This window comes from Theropithecus gelada, chromosome X (genome assembly GCF_003255815.1).
Source record: "Theropithecus gelada isolate Dixy chromosome X, Tgel_1.0, whole genome shotgun sequence".
Lineage (NCBI taxonomy): Eukaryota > Metazoa > Chordata > Mammalia > Primates > Cercopithecidae > Theropithecus > Theropithecus gelada.
In genome coordinates this window covers 41730555-41743286 of record NC_037689.1, presented here as the reverse complement: position 1 = coordinate 41743286, position 12732 = coordinate 41730555, and the positions used below count along the sequence as shown (strand labels likewise).

At 43.6% G+C, this 12732-nt stretch overlaps 1 protein-coding gene across 9 annotated transcripts in view; it reads left to right on the top strand.

Annotated features, from left to right (window-relative positions):
- The window catches only part of MAP7D2 (MAP7 domain containing 2), a 112050-nt gene extending 104381 nt beyond the window's left edge, over positions 1–7669 (top strand). For all 9 annotated transcript variants that reach the window (XM_025372058.1, XM_025372057.1, XM_025372052.1 and 6 more), the window contains 5 exons: positions 573–629; positions 1069–1147; positions 1664–1850; positions 3468–3743; positions 6134–7669. In XM_025372058.1, coding sequence (XP_025227843.1) covers positions 573–629; positions 1069–1147; positions 1664–1850; positions 3468–3717 — 573 coding nt within the window. In that variant the 3' untranslated portion in view covers positions 3718–3743; positions 6134–7669. The remainder of the gene's footprint in view (positions 1–572; positions 630–1068; positions 1148–1663; positions 1851–3467; positions 3744–6133) is intronic.
- Positions 7670–12732: the final 5063 nt, after the last annotated feature.

Genomic DNA, 12732 nt, shown 5'->3' with positions numbered 1-12732 from the left:
GAGCATATAGCCAGGAATTGTTATTTTAATTCTGTTTGACAGTCTTTCTCTTTGTCTTTTAGTTGGAGTGTTTAGTCCATTTACACTCACTGTACTTATGGGTAAAGTTGGGTTTAAGGAGATTGATTATAAAGGCGTATTCTCATGGTATCCTAGGCCCAACCTGGGCTTTGTATTGCTATTGGCCTGGGACCCAGGAGACCAACCTGTGGTCTTCTCCCCTGTGATGCACCTCAGCCTCACTTTCTGTAGGGTGGTCCTCTTTAATGGCAGGTGGTAATTTGTTGATTTATAGGGAGCCTAAGGAGAAGAAGGAGAAATATGGGATATAAATTGAATATTGATTCTAGATACGTACTAGTTAACTTCTCAAGCATTTGACCTTGTCCATGGGGCCAGAGGTGTACATCTCCAAAACTAGTGGAAAACCTTTCTATACTTGTTATCCTCTTCTGACATTTGTCTTTTACAAGTTTTCTGAGAAATGTGATGTTGCATGTAAACCAAGCTACTTTATGTTTTTGGTTTTATAGTCCTCTTACTTGATTTTGTTTTTTGTTTTTTGTTTTTAGAGAATAGATGAAATCATGAAGAGAACAAGGAAAAGTGATGTGTCTCCACAAGTGAAGGTAGGAATTCAAATGACCATTTTAATAGTTTATGTACTAAGTAGAAAAGAACAGCAGAATACACTCAGTGAAATCGTAGGTCTTGGAGAGGATTAGCCAGAAAAAAAAATGCAGTTTTCCTGCTTTGTTCCTGGCTAGGTTAAGGAGGGTTAGGTACCTGAAAAGAAAGAGGGGCTTCAGAGATGGGATGGGTTAAAGATTTCCTTAGAGTAATGGGGGGTGGGATGAAGAGAGAGGCATAGTAGTCCATGAATAAAAAACAGAATGCTGACATAAAAATACATAAGAATAAGGGAAACACAGCTGAAGATTTAAAGAATTACCACAGAACAGGCAGATGGTCCAGGCTCAAAATATCATCGGATGCTTTTAAAAAGCACTTTTTTTTCTGTGTGATGTCAGCCTTCCCTCACTTCATTCACCTTCCATTTGTTTTCAGAAAGAAGACCCCAAAGTGGGGGTCCAGCCTGCTGTGTGTATGGAAAATAAGACAAAACCAGTTGTCCCCAACAAAATGGGTGAGTGTGACATCTGGTTCTTGGGTTCTTCCTTTTAGTAGCAAAAGCTCATAAGACTTCTTGCAGGGTAAACAGACCCATGGATCCCAAGAGGGTGACTGCTGGCAGGGGCCTGTGCAGTTTCCCTTCCCTGGGGATGTGTCTCCAGCACAGGGACTGTCAGCTCCACTTGGGAATCCACTGGGTTCCTTGGTTACTCCCATAATCCCAGCATAGGAAGCACTCTGGCTGCTGGCTCACAGTGCTTTCCAGGGAGCTTAACTGCTAGTCAGGTTTTATGACTATTAGGACCTGACTCTGCTCTTCTCCAGAGGTTCTGCACAGACACTGATAATGTGATTTGTCTTCTCATCCCCTGTGTGAAGGTGATTATGTGGGGTTATTTGTGGCTCCTTCCACAAAAGATGCTGCAGTATCAGTGAAGCAGAGCATTAAATTAATTGCCTTGATCTATATTTCCGTTACTTTATTTAGACATTTTATGATTAATACAAGGGACTTTGTGTTCTCGATCAGAAATCAATGGATTGAACACCTGCCAGGAAGTTAATGGTCTGGGTCACGCTGCCCCAGAAACTTATCCCCAAGACATTTTCTCTAATGGGCTTAAGCCAGCTGGGGGACTCATTCATCTGGATGGCCTTGATGGGAAATCAAATAGTCTGGATGATTCAACTGAAGAAGTTCAGTCTATGGATGTGAGGTATATTCATTTCTTTTGCATTTAAGCCTCATCACTTCTCCAAATACTACCCTTTCTTTTAGTTGGTTTCTTCATCTTTTATACAACCAGATCACCTAAAGCAGGTTTGATTGACGTTATGAGAAAGCTCTCAGTGGTATAACATTCTAGTGTCTTGCGTCAGGTTCCCTAGAAGCAGAGCCTGAAACAGAGTTTCTAGGGCATGTGATTTGTTAGAGGAAAGCTCTTGGGAGTTTTTCAGGAGAAAGGGGAAGGAGGGAAGTCGCTAAGCAAGGATGCCTTCTCAGCTGACCCCATGGGGGCTCTGGAGGATGAATTTCCACCAGAGACAGTTCCCTTGCGCTTCTGCAGTTCTGGTTTTCCTAGATTCTTCTTCTTTTTTTTTTTTAATTCTTTTTTTTGAGACGGAGTCTCGCTCTGTCACCCAGGCTGGAGTGCAGTGGCCGGATCTCGGCTCACAGCAAGCTCCGCCTCCCGGGTTCACGCCATTCTCCTGCCTTAGCCTCCAGCTGGGACTACAGACGCCCGCCACCTCGCCCGGCTAGTTTTTTGTATTTTTTTTTTTTTAGTAGAGACGGGGTTTCACCGTGTTAGCCAGGATGGTCTCGATCTCCTGACCTCGTGATCCGCCCGTCTCGGCCTCCCAAAGTGCTGGGATTACAGGCTTGAGCCACCGCGCCCGGCCTAGATTCTTCTCTAAGATCTCACAAGAAAGAAAAAGAAGAACCTGGCAGCAGCCTTACTCTGGCTGTTAAGAGATTCCTGATGATAGGCCCTCAGCCCACCACTCTTCAGAGGCTGGACTTGCTCCTTTGCTAGGCCTTACAGCTGGCACAATTATGAAATGCCTCCTTCCATCTCTAGGGAGAGGAAGAGAGAGAGAGAAAGAAAGTCAGGCTTGGCTGTGCTGGAGCTGGATAAGTCACGGTGGATTGGAAGCCTCACTTTAGAGAGGAAGCAGAGGGTGAGGTTGGCTTTGCCAGTGATGACGTGGTCTGTGGTGGGATCCTTTCATGATGGGTCCCCCAACCTTAACTGAGCACTTCAGGCAGTTTCACATGAACTCTTCTCAGCACGATCAGATTCACACTCACAGGAGCCCTGGCAGAGAGAAATGATTGTTCCCATTTTACTGGCGAAGAAACTGAGGCTGCAGGAAGGAAAAGCAATTCTCCCAAGGTGGCACAACTGGAAAGGTAGCACTGGGAGCAGTGTTAATTAGGGCTCTTCCTCAACTTGCTTGAACTTTTGGCATTGACTTTCTGTCTGAATGTCCTATTTAGAAAGTTCTGGAAGTTCCTTGCTTCTTTGTAGTAGAATGCTGGTGCCTGTGGGTTTTTGTCCTTTCACCCTTTGGGCATTGTGAGCTTGGCCGTCACAGCCCTGCTCAGTCTGCTTCCGTGTTCTCATACAAGGGGCCTTGTGTCCACCATCTGTCCTTCTCAAATTTGAACCCACTTGTATTTTTTACAATGTGTTACACAAAAACTCCGACTCTAAGTCCTTTTTCTTTAGAAGAGTAGTATAACAAAATATTGCAAATAGAATTAATATGTTGTGCTGTGTTGTCTGTCTCTCTCTCTCTTTCTGCCTCTCTCTCTCGTTCATCTCTTCTAGTCCTGTTTCAAAAGAAGAGCTTATCTCTATCCCAGAATTTTCACCAGTGAGTGAAATGATTCCTGGGGTGTCTCTGGACCAAAATGGAACTGGTAATGCCCGAGCACTTCAAGATCTCTTAGATTTCACTGGTCCCCCCACATTCCCCAAGAGATCCAGTGAAAATCTCAGCCTGGACGACTGTAACAAAAACCTTATCGAAGGATTTAACAGTCCTGGCCAAGAAACTCCTCTCAACACCTTCTGTTGACAAATACAGCATCTCTTTAATAAAAGGTACAGTCTTTTGATCATATTCTGACTTCATAACCTTTTAACTGGGGTTTGTGAAGATAGGCCTCTTGGATGGTCAAATTTTACTTGAAAAATGCAAACATGAATACATTATGGTATACTACAGCACACACAAGAATTGAGACAGATTTCAAGTAATTCATCTGTGAGCCTTCAGCGCCGAGCCGCCTTGTCCTAACCCTGCTGTTTAGGGTGTGTAGAGGGTGTGTAGATGGGAAGGTTGAGAACACTGGCTAAAGGTTTGACTACCAATCCAGCCTGAGTAACTTTTTTATGGGTGAGGAAAGAATACTGTAGTAGTGTTGCAAGGTGATATGAGTAAGATGAATTTCCCCACCTCTAGTTTTGCTCAGTGACATCCCACATTCTATCTAGAATCATGCATACACATTGTGAGTGTTGGGCCACATGATTTGCTATTCTCTTGACCCATTCTGGATTCTTCCAAAGCAGACATCTATTCTTCGATCATACCTGAGGCAGAGAGAACTGCAGTTTTTGTGTCTCGAAGGTTTTTTCCCCACCTTTGGCCTTTTTTTTTTTTTTTTTTTTTTTTTTGCCAAAGTGCTTCCAGAAGCTATTCTCATTTGAGTAAGAGTATCTATGAGTTATATACACTCTGTAGTAAGGTATACTTCGTTATATATGCATCACATTTGATTTACTTGAGTTTGGAGCTTGTTTTTGAATAAGGAAAACATAATTAGAGTCTGTCACCAAATCCTTTAATAATTTAATAATTCCAATTGCTCCTCCTACTTTAGATTCTGTTTTTGTTTCAAGAGAAGGGATCTCACTCTGTTCCCCAGGCTGGTGTGCAGTGGTGCAATCACAGCTCACTGGAACTTCAAACTCGTGGGCTCAGGAGATCCCCTTGCCTCAGCCTCCTGAGTAATTGGCTCATAGGCACATGCCACCAGGGCCAGCTAATTTTTTTTAGTTTTTGTAGAGGTTGGGTCTTGTTATGTTGCCCGGCTGATCTTGAACCCCCGGCCTCAAGTGATCCTCTCTCCTTGGCCTCCCAAACACTGGGATTACAGCCTTGAGCCACCATGCCTGGCGTCTATTTTAGATTTTTTTTTTTTTTTTTTTTTTTTTTTGGAGGTGGAGTCTCGCTCTGATGCCCAGGCTGGAGTGCAGTGGCATGATCTCCACTCACAGCAACTTCTACCTCCCAGGTTCAAGCCGTTCTCCTGCCTCAGCCTCCTGAGTAGCTGGGATTACAGGCACATGCCGCCAGACCTGGCTAATTTTTTGTATTTTGGTAGAGACGGGGTTTCACCATGTTGCCCAGGCTGGTCTTGAACTCCTGAGCTCAGGCAATCCGCCCGCCTTGGCTTCCCAAAGTGCTAGGATTACAGGCGTGAGCCACCACGCCTGGCCATTTTAGATTCTTAAAAGCATTTTTGTATTCTCGGCATTTTCTCAGTCACTTTATTTTTTATACTTCACTCCCATAACAAATTCAGTGGCCAAAATAACTTAGTCCAATGTTTTTATTTTTCAGATGAGGAAACAAGTTGGAGAGGCTACAGAGCTGAGGTCACTGTGTTTTTTGTATACTTGTTGCTACCTGACCTCAGCTCTTGCCTATAAGACAAGTTTGAGAGACCATTTCTCTTGGTTCTTGGTGTGTGATGGGTCACTTTTAGAGTAAACTATATCACTGGTTTGGAAAAGCAGCTGCCTTCTTGGACACTTAAAATACTAATTCACCTGAGCATTCTAGTTCCCTGACAGTTAAGTGGCTTAATATTTATTAAGAGTTTTTTTGTGTTTTTAACATACTTTGACTTTAAAATTAGTTTCCCTTCAGTTCACTTACCTCACTATACAGTAGGGAACAGAGAATCCACAAAATTGATTAGAGTATTCATAGATCCTCAAATTTATTTCTTACATCTCTAAAAGAAATGCAAAACCCCTATCCAAAAATGAAAATCTCGACTAAATCATTTTATTCACACTGCTTGTATATTTTTAATTATGATTGGGTCTATTTGTCAAATTCTTCTCTACCAAAAGTGGTACCACCCTCACCAGGGGACGTTTGGACATGTGTTGATGGTTTTTGTTGCCAGAGTGGCTGGGGGCATTTGAAAGATAAAGCTTGAGACATTAAACATCTGCAGGTTTTAGGAAAGTTCCGTACAAGGAAAATTTGACCCATCTAAAAGAATAGTCCTGTGTAAAATACTGTATCACTTCTGTTGAGAAATACTGTATAAGCCCAGGAGGAAAATATAATTAGCAAGAAGGTAGAAAGTGCCACAGCGTGTTGTGATCGTTTTAGTGAGAGAATAGTGCTACAAACTGCAGAGTACTTGGTTTTCCCTTTGATCTCATCTGGTTTTGTTTCTGAATTGACACAGGTGTTTGGAGAACCCGTAAAGCTGCTGATAGTCAAATCCGAGCTGCCAGCCGCCTGAAGAAGCTTCTGTCACCCTTACCGCTGGATCCCAAATTATTAGCTTGGAATGTAACTGTATTCCTAGGTAGTATGTCAAACACTGGCCACTCTTGGTAGAAACCTTGAGACTTTCACCTTGTTGGGCTTTAGCAAAGTTTCCTTTTACAGTTCTGTTTATGAGCTTCAGCTGCTGATAAAGCACTTCCTGAACTTCTCTATTATCATAGTGACCCTCTGAATGACCTGAGTGACTGGCTCGGCAATTCGCTTTATAACTTATTCCCAAAGTGGGAGCACATAAACATTTAGATGTCTTTTCCTGTAAAATATTCTAGACATTTACCCAAACTCTAGTTAAACATATACTCAACTTGCACTGTATATCTCCCTGTCTTTTTTGAGACAGAGAAGAAATTCAGGAGGTTCCCCATCTCCAGAGTTTCTCTGTTTGAAGGCAGTATCAAGAAGCCTTTAAAAAGTTATTGTTAAGCTTTGCCACCCGCAAAAATGCATTGCCCCACGTTATTCTTTTGGGGGTAAAGTAGTAAGTTTGGTTGAGGAAGGAAGTCAAAACAGTCAGTAATGATTTCTTTTCTCTTATGCATATTCGTGTATACATGGGCAACTGAATCTAGCAAGGACTCTTTCATGTCACACCTTAAAATCTTCACGCTGTAGTCACTCCAGACCATGGAGTGACTTTCCAGCTGAATGAATCCTATGTCTCACGTGCAGGTGGTTGGTTTTCAATGTTCTTGCTATTTTTTTTTTTTCTGTTGGATCTTGGGAGTTTTCTTTGTCTGCTCCTGTGTTTGCCCAGCTTTAATAAAACCAGGTGCAAACAAAAATCATAGCGTTCTGAAACAATAGGGGGCCCACATTGGACCCAGTATGTCACTTTAGTGGACTTTAACATTAAGAAAAAAATCTGAATGGGAAAAATGACACTAGAATGTATACTCCACACATTTTATGCCATATAATGGTGTGTTTTCTTAATTTTGTTTTTTGTGGCGAAAAGTGGCTTTCTGATTAAAATGACCTTTTCTTCTTTGAAACTTTTTGTTTTGACTTGGATAATTAAGGGTTTGGAAAGATTCATAATTCTGAGAGAGGTTTGCAACCAGGAGATACAAAGAAGTCTCAGTAGTCATCTTGTTCATGTGCTTTTACAGCCAGCTACATTTAAGAATGTATTAGTTACGGAAACTGTATGTGTATTTGTCTATACTCAATAAAGTACATGCTTCCACATAATGCGGTGCTGTCCATCTCGGCAAATACTGGCCAAGTCACTTTAGGACAGGCACACAGAAACCATAGCATGGTCTGGCTTTCAAAAAATGCCTCTCATCTTTCCTAGAGCCTTATTTTGCTAAATGTCTGTTTTCTTGTGATTTGTTGTACCTCACAGCACCACTGTGACCGTGGTGATGCCTCATTTGCATGATATGTACATTGTGTTTAATGTGAAATACATTTTCATTGAAGAGTCTGATGACTTGCTAGCGTTTTATTTTTTCTGTAAGCTCAACGTGCTGAAACCAAACCAGGCTTTTAAAAATTTGTGTAGAAGAAAACCAAAAAATCCTGTGTGGGTGTCCTTTCCCTGTCAAACTCATTAAAAATTCCTTTGTTGCCAGTGCCAAGTGGAGTCAACTGCATAAAGCTTATTAAGTGATGACTATCACTAGAACACAATGGACTTCTGAATATAGTAAAAAGTTGCTGTTCTTTCCTTTTTTTTTTTTTTTTTTTTTTGGGAGAGACAAGGTCTTACCATGTTGCTGAAGCTGCTCTCCTAGGCTCAAGTGATCAATCCTCCTGCCTTGGCCTCCCAAAGTTCTGGAATTATAGGCATAAGCCACCATGCCCAGCCAAGTTCCTGTACTTTCATACCACTGGTGCGAGGGCTTTCTAGCTAAGATACAGTTAACCTTACCATAATCTATGAGAACATTGCACATAGCAATTTGGCATTTAAATAAAATTATAATGGGAATGTTGACCCTTATTTTCAGGTAAGCTGAAACCCAGACCAGTTTTTTTGTATCTAACTCACAGGCTTTCCACTGCCTGGAGACAGTACCAGCCCAGACCAGAAGCCAGGTGGAAAGGACTGGAATTAAGAGACCCCTGTGGTAACTTCTGGGCTGCCATCTCTTAAGCTGAGGGCCCAGTCATTGCTGCCTTCCCCAGTTCTGCTAACAGAGCCTCTGGTCAGGGCACAGAAGCAGACACTATTTCCATATGCAGGCCTCTGGGAGGGGCATTAGAAGTAACTTATGTCATCATGAGCTCTGGCCATAGGGCCTACATTGGTGGCCAGTCATTCCTAAGAACAGTTTCTTGTTTGTGAACATTGCGAGTTTTTTCTTAGTGTGTACAGGTTTCCTATTAGATGCTTTTGTTAATTTAGAAAGCAAATGTAAAGAACTAATTTGTCTCAAGAGGTATACCCATTACATTGGGGCACAGTACAGGGTGACCTCCATACTCATTCCTCAGCACTGTTCAGAAAGCACAATTATGGACCGGGTGCAGTGGCTCACACCTGTAATACCAGCACTTTGCAAGGCCGAGGCAGGAGGATCACTTGAGGCCAGGAGTTCAAGACCAGCCTGGGCAACAAAGCAAGACCTCTGTTCTGTACAAAAAAAAATTTTAAAACTTAGCTGGGTGTGGTGGCACACACCTATAATCCCAGCTACTTGAGAGTCTAAGGCAGGAGGATCGCTTGAGCCCAGGAGCTCAAGGCTGCAGTGACCTATGATCACACCACTGTACTCCTGGCCTGGACAATGGAGCAAGACCCTGTCTTTTTTAAAAAAGCACAATTATGTAAGAAAATGAAGCAAGAACTCTTAGAAATGAGAAGCTTCACAAATGTTCTTTTTTCTGGAAACCCATGAAAAACTCTTAGAATGATTTCACAAGGAGGCCAACTATCAAAGAAAAATTAATAGTTTTCTTTTTGGGGGTGTGGGGGCACAGGGCCAAGCTGGAGTACAGTGGCATGATTATAGCTCACTGCAGCCTCGAACTCCTGGGCCCAAGTGATTCTCCTGCACCAGTCTCCTAAGTAGCTAGGAATACAGGTGTGCACCACGATGCCCAGTTAATTTCTTTTAAATATTTATGTAGAGATGAGGTCTATGTTGCCCAGGCTGGTCTTGAACTGGGCTCAAGCGATCCTCCCGCCTTGGCCTCCCGAAGTGCTGAGATTACAGGTATGCACCACTATGCCTGGCCAGATGAGTCTTTTTCTTACATATCAGCAATAAACTGGAAATAGGTTCCAACAAAACCCATAAAATTCATAGAAATAAAAACTAGCTAAAATGAGAGGAATGTTAAAATTTAAGTGAATGAATGGGAAATCTTGTGCATATGAAGAAGGCTCATCCTATAGGCAGCACTCACATTGGTTCCAGTCAATGAGATTTCATTTCAGCAACTTGAAAATAGAATTGTAGGGGCCGGGTGCAGTGGCTGACGCCTGTAATCCTAGCACTTTGGGAGGCCGAGGCGGGTGGATCACGAGGTCAGGAGATGGAGACCATTCTGGCTAACATGGTGAAACCCCGTCTCTACTAAATACAAAAAAATTAGCCAGGCGTGTTGGCGGGCGCCTGTAGTCCCAACTACTCGGGAGGCTGAGGCAGGAGAATGGCGTGAACCCGGGAGGCGGAGCTTGCAGTGAGCCGAGATCGCGCCACTGCACCCCAACCTGGGCGACAGAGCGAGACTCTATTGTCTCAAAAAAAAAAAAAAAATCATGCTTTGAGGTAGGTATGGGACGGTAACTTCCCCAAGGACACACACAGCTGGAACTTGGCAGAGCTGGCTGTGACTCCAGGGCCCCAGCTTTATTTTTTATATATATTTAAAGATACATTTTTTTTTTTTTTTTTTTTGAGACGGAGTCTCGCTCTGTTGCCCAGGCTGGAGTGCAGTGGTGCAATCTCGGCTCACTGCAAGCTCCGCGTCCCGGGTTCACGCCATTCTCCTGCCTCAGCCTCCCGAGTAGCTGGGACTACAGGCACCCGCCACCACGCCCGGCTAATTTTTTTGTATTTTTAGTAGAGACGGGGTTTCGCCGTGGTCTCCATCTCCTGACCTCGTGATCCACCCGCCTCGGCCTCCCAAAGTGCTGGGATTACAGGCGTGAGCCACCGCGCTCGGCCAAAGATACATATTTTTTAATAGAGACACATTCTCCCTATGTTGCCCAGACTAATCTCGAACTCTTGAGCTCAGGCGATTCTTCCGCATTGGCCTTCCAAAGTGCTGGGGTTACAGGCACGAACCACTGCACCCGACTTCCAGGACCCCAGCTTTAGTACCCCCAGGGGAAGTTGACAGGCTTTTCTGCCCCCCAGAGCAGCAACACTGATTTGCTAGGGGGTAGGCAGGGCAAAAAAAAAAACAAAAAACAAAAACGGCTTGCTAGAGCAAGCACTTACAAAATGAGTAGCAAAGGGCCAGGACCCTCATGGAAACTCCTAGTTCTGAAGGTGCTTTAAAATACATATTGAGGCCGGAAGCAGTGGCTCACACCTGTAATGCCAGCACTTTGGGAGGCCGAGGTGGGTGGATCTCCCGAGGTCAGGAGTTCAAGACCAGCCTGACGAATATGGTGAAGGCCCATCTCTACTAAAAATACAAAAATTAACCGGGCATGGTGGCACACGCCTGTAGTCCCAGCTACTCGGAAGGCTAAGACAGGAGAATCGCTTGAACCTGGGAGGTGGAGGTTGCAGTGAGCCAAGATGGCACCACTGCACTCCAGCACTCCAGGCTGGATGAGTCTCCATCTCAAAATTAGATATAGATTAGATAAATAGATACATATATACTATTAAATATATTGACATTATTAAAATGTATCTTTCTTAAGTATAGAATACAGTGGTCTTTAGTCACAGAGTTGTGCAACCATCACTACTAATTCTAGAACATTTTTACCTGAGTGCTTTTTCAAGGGTTTGTCATCCATCTACTCAAAGCAGCAAAGCTTGGCTTTATCAGCCATTAGTTCAAGTTCTCATTGTACCTGAAAGCAAGGACATGGGGTTCGAAGATAGCATTCTTCTTTGAAGCAGTCACTTCCCTATCTTCCCCCTTCAATAGGCCAAATTAGGACAATGTTTATGTCACAATGAGTGTGGGCTGTTTTGTGTTGTTTCGCATTCACTTCATAAACATGGGATCAAATGCCAAACACAGGCTCACCTCTCAGATGCCCAGCATGGGCTCCTAGGTTGATGAGAGACATGGATTGGGTGAAGCTGTAATTTAAGACGCTTTGAAAATTCTGAACCTTTGGAGACATGCCTTTAGCAATGACCATGGATTCGGGCATAGGGTGACTTACACTGTGACTCTACTTGCCCTTGTGTTTCTGGGACAGATACCCCACATTAACCACTAGGGAGGGAGTGTTTCAGTGTCCTCTTTTTCCCCTCTAAAGTCCAAGCCAGGGTCCATGGCAATGGGCACTCATGGCACTGTGGAAAGAAATCACCTATTGCCCAGAGCCTGAGGGTCCCCTTGCAAAAGGCAGAGGGAGCTAAAAAGCTGCAGGTGTTGCCCCTGGAGAGTTCACCCCCTTCCCCTCCCTCCATGCTCTGCAGTAAATCAACAAGAACCTCCTGCCGAGGCTTCTATGCTGCAGTTAAATAATGCGACCATTCAACTGGCACCAAGGGACTGGGGCCGGGGGAGTGTCTAAAGCTGCCAGCTTTCTGGACTTCCAAGAAATGATGAAGGCAGGCTTTTCCCATCTCACCTTATCTCAGGAAATGCAAGGAAGAGTTCCAAGCAATTGAACCTTTGTGGAAAGTAACTTCTTTTCAGCATTAGAGCTAGCAGCAATTTGTTGGCTGTACTTATATTTTAGTCATATTTTCCTAATAGTGTGTGTAGGGTCATCTTGAAACAACAGGAAAGTCATCCACGCAGAGCTAACAGCTAGAACAGGGCTGTGTCACACAGTAGACGTGCGTAAAGCTTGTTGGATTGAATTCAGTCATCACTGTGGGACCTGTAGGTTGTTCTAGGACAAACCGAATCTTCGTAGGTCCACTGGGAGGACAGAATAAATTCCATTTTTTCAGTGGACCTGGCCTTCTAAAGGATTCTCAGGGACCTACTCTGTGGGTGACAGCCCTGGTGGCTGGTACAAGGTTCACAATGGTAAGAAATTATTCAGACTGTGAAAGGCAACAAGATAACTGTGCACCCTTTCCAAGCCCTGATAGAGGATTGTCTTCACAAGGCAGCCTCTGGGCCAGCTGGGTCTCGGAAGATGTTAGTCCGAGCAGCTCACCATGTGCTGTGGGTTAGGATTCAGCTTCTGGAGTTAGAGGTTATGTCTATTTGTTCCTATAGGACACTAAAAAACTTCATCTCTAACTATGCCATCTTATTCCAGCATTCTTTTTTTCCTACTAAATACACCTGTGTGTATGTTACGTACACACATGTGTGCATAATAGTCCTCATCTCCGCCTTTAACTTGCTTTCTCATCCTGCTCCTTAATGAGTTCAATACATTTT